The sequence below is a fragment of the Corella eumyota genome, chromosome 2 (genome assembly GCF_963082875.1).
Source record: "Corella eumyota chromosome 2, kaCorEumy4.1, whole genome shotgun sequence".
NCBI classification, from domain to species: domain Eukaryota; kingdom Metazoa; phylum Chordata; class Ascidiacea; order Phlebobranchia; family Corellidae; genus Corella; species Corella eumyota.
In genome coordinates, this window is record NC_137491.1 from 14,999,602 (window position 1) to 15,018,694 (window position 19,093).

At 26.1% G+C, this 19,093-nt stretch overlaps 3 protein-coding genes across 3 annotated transcripts; all 3 read right to left on the reverse strand.

Annotated features, from left to right (window-relative positions):
* Positions 1 to 286: 286 nt before the first annotated feature.
* Positions 287 to 4,242, reverse strand: LOC145742927 (sin3 histone deacetylase corepressor complex component SDS3-like). The gene is made up of 5 exons (XM_082560773.1): positions 3,442 to 4,242; positions 3,073 to 3,311; positions 2,224 to 2,319; positions 1,407 to 1,613; positions 287 to 902 (listed from the first exon to the last, which is right to left on the reverse strand). The coding sequence occupies exons 1-5, from the start codon at positions 3,509 to 3,511 to the stop codon at positions 591 to 593; spliced, it is 924 nt and encodes a 307-aa protein (XP_082416899.1). The 5' UTR covers positions 3,512 to 4,242; the 3' UTR covers positions 287 to 590.
* Positions 4,243 to 11,742: 7,500 nt separating this feature from the next.
* On the reverse strand, positions 11,743 to 16,037 carry LOC145741958 (uncharacterized). The gene is made up of 7 exons (XM_082559662.1): positions 15,892 to 16,037; positions 15,275 to 15,340; positions 14,706 to 14,789; positions 14,551 to 14,634; positions 14,419 to 14,481; positions 14,173 to 14,354; positions 11,743 to 14,043 (listed from the first exon to the last, which is right to left on the reverse strand). Exons 4-7 carry the CDS (start codon positions 14,629 to 14,631, stop codon positions 13,185 to 13,187), a joined length of 1,185 nt encoding a protein of 394 aa, XP_082415788.1. The 5' UTR covers positions 14,632 to 14,634; positions 14,706 to 14,789; positions 15,275 to 15,340; positions 15,892 to 16,037; the 3' UTR covers positions 11,743 to 13,184.
* LOC145742503 (atlastin-2-like) lies at positions 14,670 to 19,093 on the reverse strand. The gene is made up of 8 exons (XM_082560277.1): positions 18,988 to 19,093; positions 17,565 to 17,770; positions 17,295 to 17,426; positions 16,823 to 16,969; positions 16,615 to 16,689; positions 16,289 to 16,507; positions 15,892 to 16,074; positions 14,670 to 14,789 (listed from the first exon to the last, which is right to left on the reverse strand). Exons 1-8 carry the CDS (start codon positions 19,091 to 19,093, stop codon positions 14,670 to 14,672), a joined length of 1,188 nt encoding a protein of 395 aa, XP_082416403.1.

Consider the following 19,093-nt stretch of genomic DNA (forward strand, 5'->3'; position numbering starts at 1 on the left):
AGACTATAAACATTTAAAATATGTATTGTAAAACACAATGAATTTTTACAACACAATTACTCTCATAGATAACTGTCATAAATATGTATTTCTGATATTTTTAATTATAGTACTTCAAAATGTTTAAACCAAAAAAAAATTTAAAACAAAGCCAATTATAAACTCTAAATATTTTTCTATTCTAACATGCACTTCTTTATAACAAGAAAAAAATGCAAGATTAGTCTGAAAAGTTTCTTTAGTAAATAAATACAAACATTTTTAATTAAATTTTTAAGTTGTCTGGTCAAGTAGAAAAATAAACAAAAAATTAAAAATTTAACAAAAAAAGCGTTTTTGTATGAACAGACTAATTATAAAATGTTAGTGTTGGTATCTTTAATCCTAAAAACATTATTATTTATATATTTATTTGAATAGTTTAAGTTTTATAAAAAAATGACACAAAATTAATATAAAGAAAAACAATATTGAATATAAAACTGAATAAATTTCTTTAAAAGATCTACAAGCGTTTTGTTTATTTTAATAAACAACCATTACAAAATGGTTCTAATCAAGAAGTAATTTGAGTAATAGATAAAATGAGATTAAACATTTCTTTTTTTTATACTGCATCGTCCCTTTTGTAATTGGGATACAAAAATTCGAATTTTTGACTGGTCAGATGATTTTCGAATAAAAATTTCTCTTTCTGTTATGGCAGTTATTACGCCATTTAGTCTTGAACTATCTTTGTGCCTTTCCAATAAAATGGGTTGACCAGTGTGAAACCACCGTTTGTCATACAACAATTTTCCATTGTCAATTTTACATTCATACTGGTGAAGTGTTGTAATCATCATGCTGTGGTCAGATACACTTTCATGCAATGGTTTATACACATTTCCTTTGTTTAAAGCCTAAAGAAACAAAAATGTATCGTATTTTTTTTATCAGATTTATAACGAATTAAATATTAAAACAGAGTTTAAGAAATTTTCATTTTTATTTTTTTTTTAATTTTCTACATACAAAAAAACCTATGGTATGTTGTTACAAATTGTCATGTTTTTGTATAAAACTGTTCTTGTGTATACTGGCAGCGTAGTGTAAGTGGATCGGCAGCATAGTGTAGTGGTCAAAATACTTTCTACACTACATGAGGTCATAAGTTCAATCACAACTGTTCTCATGCTCTAGTGCTTTTAAGTAAGGCGCTATAAACGTTATGAAGTTCTGCTAAGCCAGCACCTAATCAGCAGCATAATTATCGAGCAATTATAATCTATAATATCCTAAACTGCAAATTGCAACATGAGACTGGGTCGGGTAACTAATGTTACTCTATGTTTAAATCGTAAAGTCGACCTTCTTAAATCAAGGATAAAGCTATATAAAAAAACAAAAATAAATAAAAAAATCACCAATAAATCTTCCATAATTTCATCTTCAGCCAACACAAAACTAAACTGAGTTGGACTCGATTTTCTTCTTTTTTCGTTGTTACTTGGAACTGGCTCGTTAGCTCTTCTTCTTAATTTTCTTTTCACAGGTTTAACTTCCATAGAAGACATACAAGCTCCAGTTAACTCCATTGTGTGTCGTTCATTTTCAATTTGTTTTTTCTTATCCTGTGGTAATGTGAAACCAAAAAACTTATGATAATTTAATATATTTTTGTTTACATGTTTTTTACAATATTTTTAGTGTAGCAATATTTTTCCTGCAATTCTGATGGTGTTATTTAATTTTTACTGGATTTGGTGACATGCTATACAATAGCCTATAAAATCTTTACATAAACATGACATGTGCTTAATCATAAAACTGATTTTAACATTTTTTTTCATTGCATCAATGTATTATTTATTGTAAATTCTTTAAATTTATATATTTTTTTAAATTTATATTCATTTATCCTAAAATGGTAAGGTTGACTTCACGACCTAATCATACAGTAACATCAGTTATCCCATACCAGTCTCGGGTAGTCATTGGCAGTTTGGATAACATAGATTATAATTTCCCAATAATTATAAGCTGCTGATTAAGTGTTGGCTCAGCAGAAACTCATACCATTTATAGTGCCTTACTCAAGGGCGATACAGCATGAGGGCAGTGGAGTTCAAACCCTGAACCTTATGTAGTGAAGCGAAGTGTTCGGCCAATACACCATGCTTGCAGCCGTATTATTTTTTTTTTATTGATGCATGAAAAATCTAAAAGTAAAACCTCAATTACCTGCAAGTCAGCAATAAGACTTTCTTTTAGCTCAATTTTTTTGGATTCAAATTCTCGAATTGATGCCATTTGTTCTTTTTCGAAACTTTGCTCAACCTAAGATATAAATTTGTATATATATACCAGTGCAAATTTATATTTATACAATAAATTCCACATTGACTTTAAGTTTAACTTTAATCAATGAATGTATTTTAAAAATCAAACAAGGCTAAACTTTTTAAAGTGGAATTTAATTATGTACTTTTTTAATAATTTAATACAAAAAAGGGCAACTTAAATAGGTTAATCAAAAATAGTGTTTAACAATTTAATGCCACTTATAAAATATTATTATAAAACAGCATTATTGCATAAAAATAGTTTGTATTAATTCACAAATTCTTTTGTGTAAGTAATTCAAGTCCTATATATTGGCCTTGGCGTGTATAGGTTAATTAATACAAAAAAATGTTGCAGCCATATTATAACACACAATTTTATAACAACCATCAAAATAAAAACAAAGTCATTAGACTAGTACCATTACTTATACACTGCAGGGTTATATATTTTTTGGTATTTTTTTTTCTACAATGTATGGTAACAATTGTTACCTCAACCCAGTCTCGAGTTAATTTTTTATGGTTTCGAATGTGATTAAGCATATTGCCAGATAACTAACCTGCCGATTAGTTTTAAGCTCGGCAGCAGTTCATATCAGTTTTACTGTTATACTTAGGGGTGCTATTACATGGAAGCAGTTGGGATCAATCCAGAGACCTCATGTTGTAAAGCCAAGCACTATTAATCATTACACCATACAGCCAGACTTTTAAAAACGTGCAAGTCAAATATAAAAATATATACCTTGGCAAATAAATAATGATGATATGACTGCAACTGCTTTTGTCTTTCTTTATGTATTTGCTCCAACTTTTTTTGCTTTCTTAAATAGTCAGGAAAATTGCCGGCTTTTAACAGAGCAACCTGAAGTTTAATTTGAGCAAGTTTTTCGCGATATATCTGCTCCTTGATTTCAGTGGCTTCTTTGACACGGTCTGTTTCACTAGCATCGTCGGTTCCTTCGGTATCTTCATTACAAGATCCTAAAAATTGTTTTTGCAAAAAGATTTATTTTTTTGTCAATGCTCTGAAGAAGTTTCAACATAATTTTCTTTTTTTTATATAACAAAAAAAAATATTATATACAAAATCTGATAACTTTTATATACAAACCTGATAACTTTTTGTGTGAAAAAGTTTCATCTCCATCATCAAAGCTGTCATAAACATCACTGTTTGCCATTTTTATCAATTTTTTAATATTTTATAAGATAATGCAAAACTTCATAATTTAAAATTTTAGGTTTACTTCAAATTTGTATCACAAACCCTTTTTAGACAATTGCCAGACACCTTGACCCGTTAATTTTTTTGTAAAAAAGACGACTTCAGTAAAATAAGCGGTAACCAAATTGTTTTAATAAATATAATGCAAAAACATGTTGTTATACACTTATTATGTTAACTTTTATGATTTACACTCAAAAATTAAAAAGAACAATTTAAAGTTAGGCAACAATACGACATGTAGCGATTGGTCATATTTCACGAAGAAAAATTTTTTAGGCAATATTTTAAACAAATAAAGCATAAATTGACATATTTTGGAATTTAGTATTAGCATAAATATGTTAAAATTTTATATCTGTGGCCGTTTTAAAAATTGGTGCTCTAAAATTATTATGGTGACTATTTAAGTTTTGAAAACATTTATATTTTTGTGGATAACTTTTCTTTGGAAAATCAGAATGACATTCCAAAAGAATCGCTTAACGATCCTGTCAAGTTCTAAAGCTCTAACAAATAATAACACCAGAACTAGGTGCTAGGCAAGAACTGAAGGACTGTAAAATGTCAGAGTCCGAGAGTTATGGTACCACTTACGAAAATTATTAATTTATAAATAACTAGCACTGGCAATATATATTACACTAGTCAGATAGTCGCACAAACATACAAAAATGACAAATCTGATCGTTTTCGTCAGCGAATGAGCGCTTAAAATTAAAATGCAGGTGAAGAAGAGTTGTAACTATTTTTGGTCGGTTGGTTTATAGTCATATCACCAATAATATATAATGTTTATTCGATATCATTGCCTATTACCAAAAACCTATCAATCTTTCTAGATTGGCCTATTTGACTGAATACCATATGCCCTTAATTTGGGTTTTTATGTAAATGTCCTTAATGTAGGTAAAAAAATTGTAAATCAAGGTAAACATGTTTTTTACTTTTTAATCTCCACAAAAAACGTTAATACATGTTTTTATTTTTCGACGTAAACGATTAATTCACTTTTAATAACTCTTTTTTTAACTGTTTCCCACAACAGGTCGGCATAACGTTATAAAACGTTTTTAAAGCTTTTTATAATCCTTTTTTAAGAGTTACAAAAACGAGTTTTTTGACTTTCTTATAACATTTTTAAAACAAAAAATAGTAAGCAAAATTGTTTTAATTATTGATTTATTATACGTTCAAATTAGTAAATTTGGTAGCAGCTGCATGAGCCTCTTACGAACTTTCGGTGTTAGATTTTATCTTTTATTTTCTGAAAAAAAGTATTAGTTCAATTTTCAAATATGTTATTAAATTGATATTGAATGTTAAGTTAACTGTACCGTAACAAAAGGTACCTTATAGTTTGAATTCCTGGCTCTGTTAAAAGCGTGTTTCAAAGTTTGTTTAATCTCATGCTTAAATAATTTGGTTTCAATTTTTGGGTGAGCTTTCAATGCGGCCTCTACAATAAAAAGAGTTTAGATTTAAAGCGCACAATTTAAGAATTTTTAGGGCAAATGGATTATATAAAAAATAAAAACAGATTTAGGTTACCAACAAAAACTCAAATAATACAAAGGAAACAATATAAACAGTTAAAAATATCAGTGGGGAGTAACAGTTTAGTAACTAAGTGACTTTGGTTTCTTAACGAGGATTAGACTTACTTTAAAGTTAATAACGTTGAAAAAAATCGTTACTTACTCCTAACACACTGAAAAATCATGGTTTCACAAAAAGAAAGTTTTCCTTTTTTTCTTTAAAGCTATACTTTGACCAAATCGAACATGATCCAATAGCTTGCACGAAACGCTGTATAGTATATCCAATTGAATAACCCTTTAATGGCAGTAAAAATCGTACCTTAAAAAAATACGTTCACTATATAATTGGGTAAAGTAACAAGGATTACTTGCATATTAATCATTCGAAAAATATTAAATTATGAATCAAAAATTGATTTAATATATATAAACAAACCATTTCTTGGCGCTTAGTTGTTGTTTTTCTAAGCTCGATATCTAAATTTACCAAATTATCTATGCTTTGCAAAGGTTGCTCTAAAAAAACAGTTTTTCCTGGTTTTGCTTTTGTATTTCTTTTACTTAATATCGAGGAGGTCTGCTCTAACGTGTTTATCATTGTTTGTTGATTTTTTAAAACTTTTCCTGCAACAAAACATAATTACAAAATATTAAATTAAAGGAAACATGTCAATAAAAGTAATGCGTCTAGAATTTCACAAATATTTAAATAAGAAAGTTTTACTGTTAACATCTGTATTGGAATATTACCCAATAGATTTTCGATGGAAGAACGTCGATTTTGAGGGGTGACCACGTGTAGATTTTAATAAAAAGTGCATAAAAATTAGCAATAAAACTAAATAGTAATAAGTATATCCAACAAAAGAATGCCACTTAAACATTTTTTCAAAACAAGAGTTTGGTAAACATAGGCAGACAGGTAACACAATGAAAAAATTGGCAATCCGGTTGACTTGAAATAATAATCGATGATTTTGAAATTAATTATAACTGTACATATACCTGCCTGAATATCGTGAAGTCCACAGATTTCATGTACAGGTCTGTCTGATTTATATTTATTTTTCAGCAATGGTGCTACTGAAATTTCATCAGAATCTAAGTTGGACAAAATGGGTAATATATTTTGTTGCATTTTACATTTTTTTGCCTTATTTCTCTTATTGCGAATCCAAGAACGTTGGTAGAGCTTTCGCTTTTCAAGTTTGTCCATAGTAAAATTAAATAGCTTGTTTTATTTTACAGTAAAAACAACAAAGCAACTATCACGTTAAAGAAATGAATAGGTTAAATATTAGTTCATTTTTAGCCTTGTAATTTATAGTTTACCAATGTTAAATAAGTATAGCAAAGCGCGAACACTTTTTTGTTAGCAACCATTTTTATTAGCCTTGGAACTTATAGAGCAAAACTAAGCCTATTACTTACAGACTTATACAGTTATAGCTTATTGTTTACCAACACCTGGTCGCCTAAACAGGTCTAGTTAACAACAAGTTTCAAGTAAAATAACGAAATAAATACCACTTTTATATATAAAACTGCGTTAGTGGGAAATAAATTCTTTTCCGCGTTTTTTTGACTTTTTAAAATCCTTTGTAGCGGTTCTCGCGCTTAATTATGGTTCGAAATCTTTGATTTCGAAACATATTGTTATTGTCAGTGTATTTATTATTATTATTATTATTATTATTATTATTGTTTTTATTCTTTCTAGTCAGAATTTTGAAAGACGATAACTTTTGTTCTTTAAAACAAAAAGTTCTAAAATTTTAGTATGTTTGTTATTATCCCAACGAATCGCAAACCTCCTATTTACGACATTTAATTATCACTAATTACTAATTAATAGGTGTTTGTTTATTAAAATTTAAAGATTGTTATTAATTTTTTAAATTTTGGTCAATTGTATATTATGATATGACTAACTCAAAAATAAATTAAAATTTTAATTTTTATCACTAATTACTAATTAATAGGTGTTTATTTATTAAAATTTAAAGATTGTTATTTATTCTTTAAATCTTAGCCATTTGTTTATCATGATATTGGTAACTCAAAAATGAATTAAAATTTTGAATTTTATCACTAATTACTAATTAATAGGTGTTTATTTAATAAAATTTAAAGTTTGTTATTTATTTTTTAAATCTCGGCCATTTGTATATCATGATATTGGTAACTCAAAAATGAATTAAAATTTTAATTTTTATTGCTAATTACTAATTAATAGGTGTTTATTTAATAAAATTTAAAGTTTGTTATTTATTTTTTAAATCTCGGCCATTTGTATATCATGATACTAGTAACTCAAAAATGAATTAAAATTTTAATTTTTATCACCAATTAATAAATTATGGGTGTTTAGTGATTAAAATTTAAAGGTTGTTATTAATTTTTAAATTTTTGTCAATTGTATATCATGATATTAGTAACTCAAAAACGAATTTAATTTTTGTCACTAATTACTAATTAATAGGTGTTTGTTTATTTAAATTTAAAGATTGTTATTAGGTTTTTAAATTTTGGTCGGTTTTATCTTATAATATTTATAATTCGAAAAAAAATTAAAAAATAATTCTTGTTTGTTTTTTATATTTAAATGCTGGTTTGTTCATTAAAAATTAAAGTTCGACATTAAGCATTAAAAATTTGGTATGGTGTATTTTATAATATAAGTAATTAAAAAACATATTAGAAAAATAATTTTCGTTTATTTATCATATTTAAATGCTTGTTTATTTAATAAAAATCAATTTTAAGAATTTAAAATTTACTATAATTTATATCCTAATATCACCAACTTAAAACTGGGTTAAATATTAGTTTTTGTTTGTATTATATATATAAATGCTTGTTTGTTTATTAAAAATCAAAGGTTTGTAATATTCTTAGTTAATGTTTATGCATGTCTTTTTTTATTTATAAAAATTTATGTTAAAAATAATCAAATATTTTCGAACCATATTTTATTTATCAAATAAATCTAGTTTAAAAGAAGATTTACCACGCTGTGGTTTAAGAAAAAGGCCAAAAGGGAGTCAAACTGTTTCAATTGAAAAAAAAAAATTACGAGAAACGATACGTCACAGTAATTTTTATATTTGGTTGCGCAAAGTTTTTTAATGTTAAAAAGTTATAAACTCTCTATTTTAATTAAGCTTAGGCTCTAATAAAAGAAGGACACTAAAAATATTTTTGTACCAACTATTAATTTTTTTCGACGATAAATTATATTTTTTGAAATTTAACATATACAAATTCTTAAATATAACCTTTATCAATATTTTTCCGTTTATTGCCTTTTTAAAAAAAAATACAACTTAAAAAAATTAAGGTATAATATCTGTGTTTTTAAATACTACAATTGGTTTTTGAAGCATTTTAAAACTTTAATAAACAGACGAAGTTAGTGCATTTCAATACATTATTAATATACTTATAGAAAAGGTGCGACATTCGCAAGATTTTTTATCTATTGGCTTTACGTTATTGCTGGTCAGTAAAAAACTCAAATTGTTGCTTAAATTTATGTAAATTGTAAGGATAACCTAAATAAATAAATGCAATAATCATTTTAAAACAAAGACGTCACAATTGGGCCTTATTGTTTTTTTCTACTCTCTTTTTATCGTTTTGGTACACCACGTGGTTTGTAATGCGTTACATGTGGAAGCTCAGTCAAATTCGACTTGGATCCAAATAGAAGAAGATACAAAGATTTACCTGTAAAAGGTGGTTTTTATTACCCCAAAAAAGCTTTTAAGTATACTTAGAGCGTAGGTTTGTTGGCTCTAAGCCTAAGTTGTTATTAATGCCACACTTTTCCATGACTTTGGGAATTCGAAACAAATTCTGAACGAAAAACCTTGGAATTGTCCCAACCACGTAAATTACGTTTATATCATATTTAAATTAATTTTTTGAAACTTCAAATATATTTTAAATTAATATTTAGTATTTTAGAGGATAAACGCCTGAATTAGGATGTCATGCACTAAAAAAAAATTTAAAATTTTAGTGAAATAATCTCTCGCTTAGTAAAAATTCGCGGATGAACCCGTATGTATTCTGGCAACCAAATAAACAAAAACTGCAGACATGATAAAATGTGACTTTATGTTACCAAAAGTGACACAAAGTAATATGGGCGATTTCCTAAATACGAACGTTTTTCCTAAATAACCGTAACCACAAAATGCTCCTACTATGTTTGTAATTAAGAAAAGAAGGGTAGGAACTTTTCTTAAATAGCTGTAATTGTAAAACTAAAATAAAAAATTTCATATTTAAAATATCATATAAAAAAACAATTGCCACCAAAGAAGGTTATAAGCAACAGTATTTTTTTAAATTTATTACTTGATCTTACCAGTATAGCCATTGTAGAATCTAATACACTCCTGAGTCCTACTATGGCTTAAACAATTATTAAACCCCAATAGAGTACACTGTAAAGATGAGTATAGATACGAAGGCCACACTTAATAAAAATACACAAAATAGACATGTTAAATCAAACTCGCTAACTTATTACCAAAACCTGCCCAAGGATTCAATCTACCAAATGTAATCTGTACAAGCGGATTTTAATTAGAACTAGATTTATTTGATAAATAAAATATGGTTCGAAATCGTTTGATTATTTTTTATAAATATAATTTATTTAGTAGGTTTATTAATTAAATTATAAATTTAAATTTGAACTTTTTTATATTTAAACCTAATTTTAACAAACGAACACGCATTCATTGATATTGTAATATAAAAGTAAACTAAATTTAAAAGCAAAATACCGATTTTAATTTTTTAGATAATCAAACGTGTATTAAAATATAATAATAACAAAACAATTTAAAAAAAAAATTTTACACATTTTTTACTTATACTTTAACATTTTACTTAAATTTTTAACCAATATTTTTTACTTTAATGGACAGCGAAAAGGACGATTTTTGATGACGATCAGAACGCTATTAAATTATTCATGCGTTAAACTCACTGATTCGAAAAACAAAAATAATGATTAAACGATATTGAGCTAGAGTTAAAACTTCATTTTAAATAGCAACATACAAAATAATAATACCAACAACATATTAAAATTTCAGAAAATTTAATCTTTAAATTTTAATAATAAAATATATTAATTAGTAATTAGTGATAATTAAAAGTCGTAAATAGGAGGTTTGCGATTCGTTGGGATAATATCAAACATACTAAAAATTTAAAACTTTTAATTTTAAAGAACAAAAGTTATCATCTTTCAAAATTCTGACTAGAAAGAATAAAAACAACTAGATTTATTTGATAAATAAAATATGGTTCGAAAATATTTGATTATTTTTAACATAAATTTTTATAAATAAAAAAAGACATGCATAAACATTAACTAAGAATATTACAAACCTTTGATTTTTAATAAACAAACAAGCATTTATATATATAATACAAACAAAAACTAATATTTAACCCAGTTTTAAGTTGGTGATATTAGGATATAAATTATAGTAAATTTTAAATTCTTAAAATTGATTTTTATTAAATAAACAAGCATTTAAATATGATAAATAAACGAAAATTATTTTTCTAATATGTTTTTTAATTACTTATATTATAAAATACACCATACCAAATTTTTAATGCTTAATGTCGAACTTTAATTTTTAATGAACAAACCAGCATTTAAATATAAAAAACAAACAAGAATTATTTTTTAATTTTTTTTCGAATTATAAATATTATAAGATAAAACCGACCAAAATTTAAAAACCTAATAACAATCTTTAAATTTAAATAAACAAACACCTATTAATTAGTAATTAGTGACAAAAATTAAATTCGTTTTTGAGTTACTAATATCATGATATACAATTGACAAAAATTTAAAAATTAATAACAACCTTTAAATTTTAATCACTAAACACCCATAATTTATTAATTGGTGATAAAAATTAAAATTTTAATTCATTTTTGAGTTACTAGTATCATGATATACAAATGGCCGAGATTTAAAAAATAAATAACAAACTTTAAATTTTATTAAATAAACACCTATTAATTAGTAATTAGCAATAAAAATTAAAATTTTAATTCATTTTTGAGTTACCAATATCATGATATACAAATGGCCGAGATTTAAAAAATAAATAACAAACTTTAAATTTTATTAAATAAACACCTATTAATTAGTAATTAGTGATAAAATTCAAAATTTTAATTCATTTTTGAGTTACCAATATCATGATAAACAAATGGCTAAGATTTAAAGAATAAATAACAATCTTTAAATTTTAATAAATAAACACCTATTAATTAGTAATTAGTGATAAAAATTAAAATTTTAATTTATTTTTGAGTTAGTCATATCATAATATACAATTGACCAAAATTTAAAAAATTAATAACAATCTTTAAATTTTAATAAACAAACACCTATTAATTAGTAATTAGTGATAATTAAATGTCGTAAATAGGAGGTTTGCGATTCGTTGGGATAATAACAAACATACTAAAATTTTAGAACTTTTTGTTTTAAAGAACAAAAGTTATCGTCTTTCAAAATTCTGACTAGAAAGAATAAAAACAATAATAATAATAATAATAATAATAAATACACTGACAATAACAATATGTTTCGAAATCAAAGATTTCGAACCATAATAAATATACGGACAATAACAATATGTTTCGAAATCTAAGATTTCGAACCATAATAAATACACTGACAATAACAATATGTTTCGAAATCTAAGATTTCGAACCATAATTAAAACTACAGGAAATGTGAAATAAATGCGACACAAAAATATGACATGAAACACAAACTATAAAGTATATAATCAACTAATTAAGTATAAAAGCGAAAGTCTAATTGTGTGTTAAACCTTACTTCGGCCTTACTTATTTATGAGTTTTTACGTCCAGTGAACTGACCAAAAAGCTATAAAAATCTATATTGCCAGTTATTTAAAGCAAAATAAAATAGGAGAAAGCGCATACAAACAATAAAGAAAATACAAAGCATAATCGATTAAATAGAACAACAAATGCGTCATAAATGACTATGGGGAGTGAAAAATCTCCCGCAGCTGGGATTAAGCTCAATGATTCAGCATGAAATGCTAAAGCTCACTAAAAGTGACCTCCCGCTAATAAATCATTTCAAAAATTTAATAAATCGATAATTGACATAACAGCCATAATTATATAATCATTTAACACTAATTTTTGCAGAAGTTTATACCAACCCTTAAGTTCAGTTACACCAGGAAAAAAACCTTTTTACAACTTATAATTACACAAATATTTTTCTAAATAATTTAAAGAAAAAAAATAGTAAATATTTAAGTAAGATTCTAGGTGAACTTTTTCGATTACCATAACAGACAGTAATTGCATATATTTGTACTATTAGTTGGCCAACAGTAATTGCATATATTTGTATTACTACTCAAAAAGTTTAATAAAAAAACAAACACAAACCATTTAAAAAATAAAATAACTCGTTAAAATTAAAGTGCATTACACATTTCGTTTACAACAATTAACACAAACAAATTTAAAATATAAACATGATAGTACTATCGAATTTTTTGCACTACAGAAATTAATGATCAATTGCATATCTAAAAATACTCGTTACATAAAACTGTCTTTATACAATATCAAACTATTGGCACTTAAAAAACTATAATTACAAGGCATTAATAAAGAATTACATATGCTTTAATTTAGGTGCATAGAAAATAAAGGTAGATATGTGAAGCTACATGCAAGTAAAAAACACTTTAGTTTGAAAATATTTCTTTTTTTATCGATTTAGAAAAAAATCAATTAATAGACAAAACGATATCAGCTGATGATACAAAGAATAGTTTAGCAAACTTCTCATTTCTGAATTTGCTAACTTGTTAACATTAAATTATAACAAACAGCATGAAAAATAGCATTTTTGATTAAAATTTAGCTTTTTAATTTTATTATTTCAAAATTTTTTTCTGTTCAAGTTGCAGACTTTTGCAGAAATATAAGTTTTTTTAATAAAGTCATCACAAGTAATATATTTCATTTTTGCTACAGAATCTATTCTGTAAATTGAAAATTTGGTGGGGAAAATTTATCGATTGGTTGACAATCATAAGAATCCCTGTTGGGGATCTTAATCTCCAGTTTCCTTACTATTTCACAAACATACTCTTGAATTTTCCACAATGCTATTTCGGAAAGTTTACTTTCGAGGCGGTTTCTTACATCAATAATATTTGGACGTTCATCAGGTGCATGCCTCCAACAACTTTCCATCTCTGTTTGAAGTAGATTAATAATCTCTTTATCATTTGGTCGTAATGTATCTTTTAAGGTTTGAATTTGTTTTAGGTCAGGCCTTATTCCTTTCTCAATACCTACTAAATAGTTGGCTACTGTCATTTCTTTACACGGAGTCTCTCGTGTTAATATCATGTAAACCATCATTGAAAAGCTATATACATCCATTGATTTGCGAACTTTCGTATGGGGATTTTGTAAAGCTTCAGGAGCTAAAAATACTCGAGTATGTGTATTTGTATGCTGATTTGCAGTTGAAGTAGAATCTTCAGTGCATGTGGCAAAATGAGCTCCACCAAAATCAGAGATTTTACATGTTAAGTCACCAGTAAGGAGAATGTTGTCAACTTTTAAGTCACCATGGGTAACTCTTTGGGAAGAAGATATGTTGTGCATGCATGCTATTCCGTTGGATATATCTGAAACAAATCTTAATCGAACAACAGGGGATAATGAATTAACTTTATTTTTTTTGTGCAAAAGAAGAGTTTTAAGATCACCCCCAATCATGTACTCCATAATAATTCCTGCTGATCTTGGCCATGTTGTATAACCAATCACTCTTACAACATTGATATGGGTTGATAGTTGTAACATCTGACATTCATTCTTTATTCTGTTTTATAAGGTTACAACACACTGTTTTTACTTTAATGCACAATGTCTTTTTACATTTTCAAAAATTATATTATAAATAAAAAATTAAATAAAAATACTAACAAACAGTATAAAAGGCTATACTAACTGCTCAACAATCCAAGCTGTTTGTTCTTGAGATCCAGTTGCTGGAAAACATTTTACAGCAACAGTGCCCCATGCTTTATTAAAAGCAAGCCGAACACATCCATAGGACCCACTTCCCAATGAACCTTTATCATTAGATACGCACAAAATTTCTTTAGGGTCATAAAACATTACTGATTTTTCCTAAAAGAGTAAATTAATTGTTACATACAACAAAAAATACCAACAAAACAGATAAGTATTAAACCTTCATTAGGTCGTCCCTTTCTCTTTTTAGCCCTGTGATTTTTTCCTTCAAATCTTCAACTTCCTTCAGAAATAAAAGAAATATAATAAGTTTAATACAAAAAATCTGCCATATGTCTTTTTAATTGTTTACCTTTTCTTTTAATGTCAACTCAGTTTCAATGAATTCATTTTTACTGTGAAGAGTTGAATATTTCACTAACAAATCCTCCATTTTCTAAAATATTATTTAATAAAAAAAAATCTTGCTTTCTAAAAGGAAATCTTGTTTTTAAGTTTGTTTTTAACCTTATTTTTTAATACTGAATCTGAATTAAGTTTTTCAATTTTAGTTTGCAGTGTTGAATTTTTCTCCAATACATTTTCCAGTTCCTAAAAAGAAATTTCATAAAAACTCACTTTCGAAAAATAAATAGTGCACTATGTTACATATTTTTTTTATTAATTAGATTTTAATTTCCAGTTTGCACACATGAAATGTTTGACCAATTTTGACCTAAACGTTCTATAAAAAATGTTATGGACAAGTTATTTTCGTTTTCTTTTAACTTCAAATTAGAATTTAGATTTTTAGTTTGTTAGACGCCAATTTGCTTAAAAACTTTGCTTAGTTTCTAAAAAAATTAATTACATTTATTAGGGCTGTGTATGGTTAACTAAAAACCCAAGATTAACTGTTTAAAAAAATGTCGACTCAATTAACTAAATTTTAAACAAAAATGGCTTTTGATATGAAGTTTAAAAATCCACTAGATGGGAGTTATTTTGCCACCCTATTTCTAAATAAAGAAATTAAAAAATAGTAGTTAACCTTTTTTGTTAAAAACTTAACTGGTTAAAAACCTTTTTTTGTTTACCTTTTCTTTTATGTGTAGATCAGATTTATTACTTTCAACTGATTCTTTAAAAATATTTTGTTGGAACTGAAAAACAAAAGTTTATTTTATCAATACAGTAAAAATAGTCATGTTAGCACTAATTTTATTATTTTTAATGATATATTTGTTATACAAAATATTTTTAAAATTTATGCATTTCTGTTTTTGCAAACCTATCTGTTTTGTATGAAATAAATATTTTTATTAATATCAGATGATTTAAAGCATAAAAATTTCTTTATAACCTATAGATTAGTCAAACAAAATTTTCCTTATAAATCTGTTGTGACAAGTTGATTAGTAAAAACATACCTTTTGGAATAATATATTTTTCTACTTATCAAATTTTAAATCTAGGGTAAACTAACAAAATATATAACAAGTAAATTTTCACGAAGCAAATAAAATTTACATTTTAAACTTTTTTTTATTAATAAGGTAAGTTATTTAATCTAAAAAAAACTAAAAAATTAAAAACCTAATTTGGGACGCTTAAATTTCAACAAACAGAAAGCATGCATTTAAATATAAAAAGCAAACATATAACAAATTTATCTCATGAAATTTTCATTGTTAAAGAATTAACCAAAATTTACCCCCAAAACTGTTGATACTTCTGGGATACGACCACTCTTAAAAACTTTAAAAAACTTCAAGATTAAGTTGCCTAATTCTTTGCCTGTTACAACCTTTCCATTGTGGGTTTTTGCAACAATGTTTTCGGGTTTAAACAAATCCCTATTTAAATTTTCAACCTCACGCAAAAAATAATCTCCAATCTGTAAAAATAAATTAAATGCCAAAAATAATCAAAAAGACTACGCTTTTATTAGAATTTTTTCCAAAAAGCACTATTTTTAAAACGGTAATCATTTAAATATAAAACTAATAAACTGCATATATTTAAGCGATATGCCATATTTTAATAGTGCAAATATATTGTGTTAGTTTAATTATGTGGATATAAATATATCATCCGCATTTGATTTAAACCAGAAACTTACCGCCCAGCTTTATTGCGTTAGTGTTGGGTCTAGGTTTAGCTACATTTTCAGAGGGTTTTGGTAAAAGATAACATGTGCACTTTGAAAAGTATTTTCTAATATCCTTTGAAGCCCTTTGGTCAAACCATTTTGCCAAATATTGTTTGCCTCCTTCTTTTCCAAATTTAAAATCTTTATCAGTCCAATCTCGAATAAGAAAGATAAAATGCTAAAATATATATGATAATATTCTAAAACTCTCTGCAAATAATATTCTCTATTTATATATATAATATAATTTCTAAAAATGACATAATCATTATATTAAAAAAGAACCTGAAAAGGTTTAGAGGTTTCTATTTGTTGTTTGTAAGCAAGTTTGGTTTTTAATTCCCACAATTTAGCCAACCACTAAAACATAAAAAATAAAATCAGTATATAGTTTTATTAAAGTTTAAAATAAATTATTATTAAAAAGCACCCTAAAAATTTAAAAAAAAATTAACAAAAAGTTTTTTAATAAAAATAATAACTGCTAACTTACATCTAATTTTTGTTGTTCATAGGCTTCAATCATTTGTAAGGTGTTGTAAATTTGCACAGATCCAATCAACGTGCTTAAAGTAAAAATAACTGAAGAATTAGCTTCAAAGTTAAATTCTCTTCCAGTATCCATCAAAAACAAGTTTACCTGAAATATATTATGCTTTTGTATTGCAAGATTTAATTTAGTTGACAAACTTTAAAAAATCTATATATTATTTATAAACTTAAAAAAAGAATTTTAAAGGTTGTAAATTAAAAAAAAATTTAATGTAGATATTTTAAAACTGCACTAAATAGGATTGATAATTTAAAATACAGTAAAGTAACATACTTGAAACAAAACTGCAAACTTTTTGCTATTGTTTAGGTAAGGAAGGCTTAAAATGGCATAACCAAACATTGAAAAATTAGAATAAAAATATAATTAAACAAACAAAGAGTACAATATAATTATTTATTAAAACAAAAACCTTGCCCTGTGGAGTGTCGAACAAAAATGGTTTGTTCCAAATCCAAATTCCCTGTGTGCAACAGGTCATTTCTCCATGCCAGTCAAATCCCTTGCTTAAATATTCAGTTGTATCACTAACCCATTTTTCTTTCTATTCATAAATTTGAAAAATTGAGCATATAAAAAATGAAATAAAGTGTTTCTTCTTGCAATTTAATGTAAAATCCAATAAAAAACATTTTTGTTCAATGGCACTTGATGTTAAAAAATTTTAGGTCTACAAACTTGCCTTGTCAGCAAACAAATACCGCAAAAATAAATTAAGAAGAAATGATTTTCCACTTCGAGCTGCACCAGTTATGGAATAAAGGGCAATGGGTTTGTCTTTCACATCATCACTGCAGAATATTTTGTCTATTACATCTTCGTTTAAAGTATACCCTCCAACATCATTAAACCATTGATCAGGTTTCACCAACTGTACAGCTTCTCCCACTAAAAAACAACATACCATATAATTTAAACTTATTTTTAAAGGTTAAAATTTTTAACACACAGTAAAACACAAATTGTTTAACTAAATAACAAAAAAAATATATATATATATAATACAGGTTGTAAAAATATTCTTATACAAAAAATTGAATTTATATTAAAAAAGTAAACAAGTTTTTTATATCTTACAAATCACATAAATAATATTAAAATTACTTTGAACTGATAATGAAATAAAAAACATTGATATTAAACATTTTATTTATATCATCATAAAGACATATGTTTTTAACCCACCTGAATAACAATAACGATAGTTATTCGAATTTGTTGCGAATAGCTTTGAAGTCGTTGCAATTAGCTTTTTCGTTTCGAGTAAAAAAAATATTATTTTTAAAATGTTTGAGTCATTTTCTTTGCATTATAATAACAATCTGCATAAAAAAATTGTTTAAGTTATAAGTTGCAAATTAAAAAATTTTAAACGAAATTAAATGTTAACAAATTTTGGAGATTGCCAGATTATTTAGCAAAATATATTTAATTTATAGTTTTATTGGTTGAAAACTAAACTTAAGATGTGACACTAAAATAAAGAAAGGGGGCATAATATGAAATGACGTTAAATTAGAGAGGTTTCAACTGTACAATACACAAACAAGATTTTTTATGTAAAGTATAAGTACTGGCGACGTGTCCCTTAACTCATTCTGTCATTTGACTGCAATACTTCTAGGTTTTGCAGGTATATCTAGTGTGAGTTGTTCATAAATTAGCGTAAAATAACGTAAAGTTTACTTATTTTAGGCACAAGTATTGTGAGTCGAACTAATGACTTAAGTTTGGCTTCAGTGACACGCCAACATAAAAATATAGACACGCCATACCGTTTTGTAAGACACGCCACATCGCTTTGTGAGACACGCCATGCCGCTGTGTAAGACACGCCAGAGTAAATTCGTAGTCAGACCAAACTTGTTTTAAAGACGCGCCAGAGTAAATTCGTAGTCAGACCAAACTTGTTTTAAAGACGCGCCAGAATAAATTTGTAGTCGGACCAAACTCGTTTTAAAGTCGGGCAAGGGTTAATTAATAGTCAAAACAACATTGTTTTGGGGTCACTTGCTGTTTAACAAACCAAGGTAATTTAATGTCATGCAAATGTATCTGAATAGTAGTTTTGTAGATATAACAAATTTTTTTTTAAATTTTAATACTTTGTTGTTTTTTAGTGCGAAATGGGCAGTAAAATACATTACGGGATTTAAGCATGTTGCAGACTGAACATAAGAAATGCTCCTCGCCGATATCGGAAATGTCCAT

Excerpts from the sequence above, each read along its gene's own strand:
- LOC145742927 (XM_082560773.1), bottom strand. The coding sequence starts at position 3,511 with ATGGCAAACAGTGATGTTTATGACAGCTTTGATGATGGAGATGAAACT. Across the intron at positions 3,312-3,441 it reads TTCACACAAAAAGTTATCAG|GATCTTGTAATGAAGATACC; the intron begins GTTTGTATATAA and ends AACAATTTTTAG. Across the intron at positions 903-1,406 it reads AAATTATGGAAGATTTATTG|GCTTTAAACAAAGGAAATGT; the intron begins GTGATTTTTTTA and ends TTGTTTCTTTAG.
- LOC145741958 (XM_082559662.1), bottom strand. The coding sequence starts at position 14,631 with ATGGAGGATTTGTTAGTGAAATATTCAACTCTTCACAGTAAAAATGAA. Across the intron at positions 14,482-14,550 it reads AGTTGACATTAAAAGAAAAG|GAAGTTGAAGATTTGAAGGA; the intron begins GTAAACAATTAA and ends TTATTTCTGAAG. Across the intron at positions 14,355-14,418 it reads AAAGGGACGACCTAATGAAG|GAAAAATCAGTAATGTTTTA; the intron begins GTTTAATACTTA and ends TTACTCTTTTAG.
- LOC145742503 (XM_082560277.1), bottom strand. The coding sequence starts at position 19,093 with ATGGACATTTCCGATATCGGCGAGGAGCATTTCTTATGTTCAGTCTGC. Across the intron at positions 17,771-18,987 it reads TCGCACTAAAAAACAACAAA|TGGGAGAAGCTGTACAGTTG; the intron begins GTATTAAAATTT and ends GTTGTTTTTTAG. Across the intron at positions 16,970-17,294 it reads TCGACACTCCACAGGGCAAG|GTAAACTTGTTTTTGATGGA; the intron begins GTTTTTGTTTTA and ends AATATATTTCAG.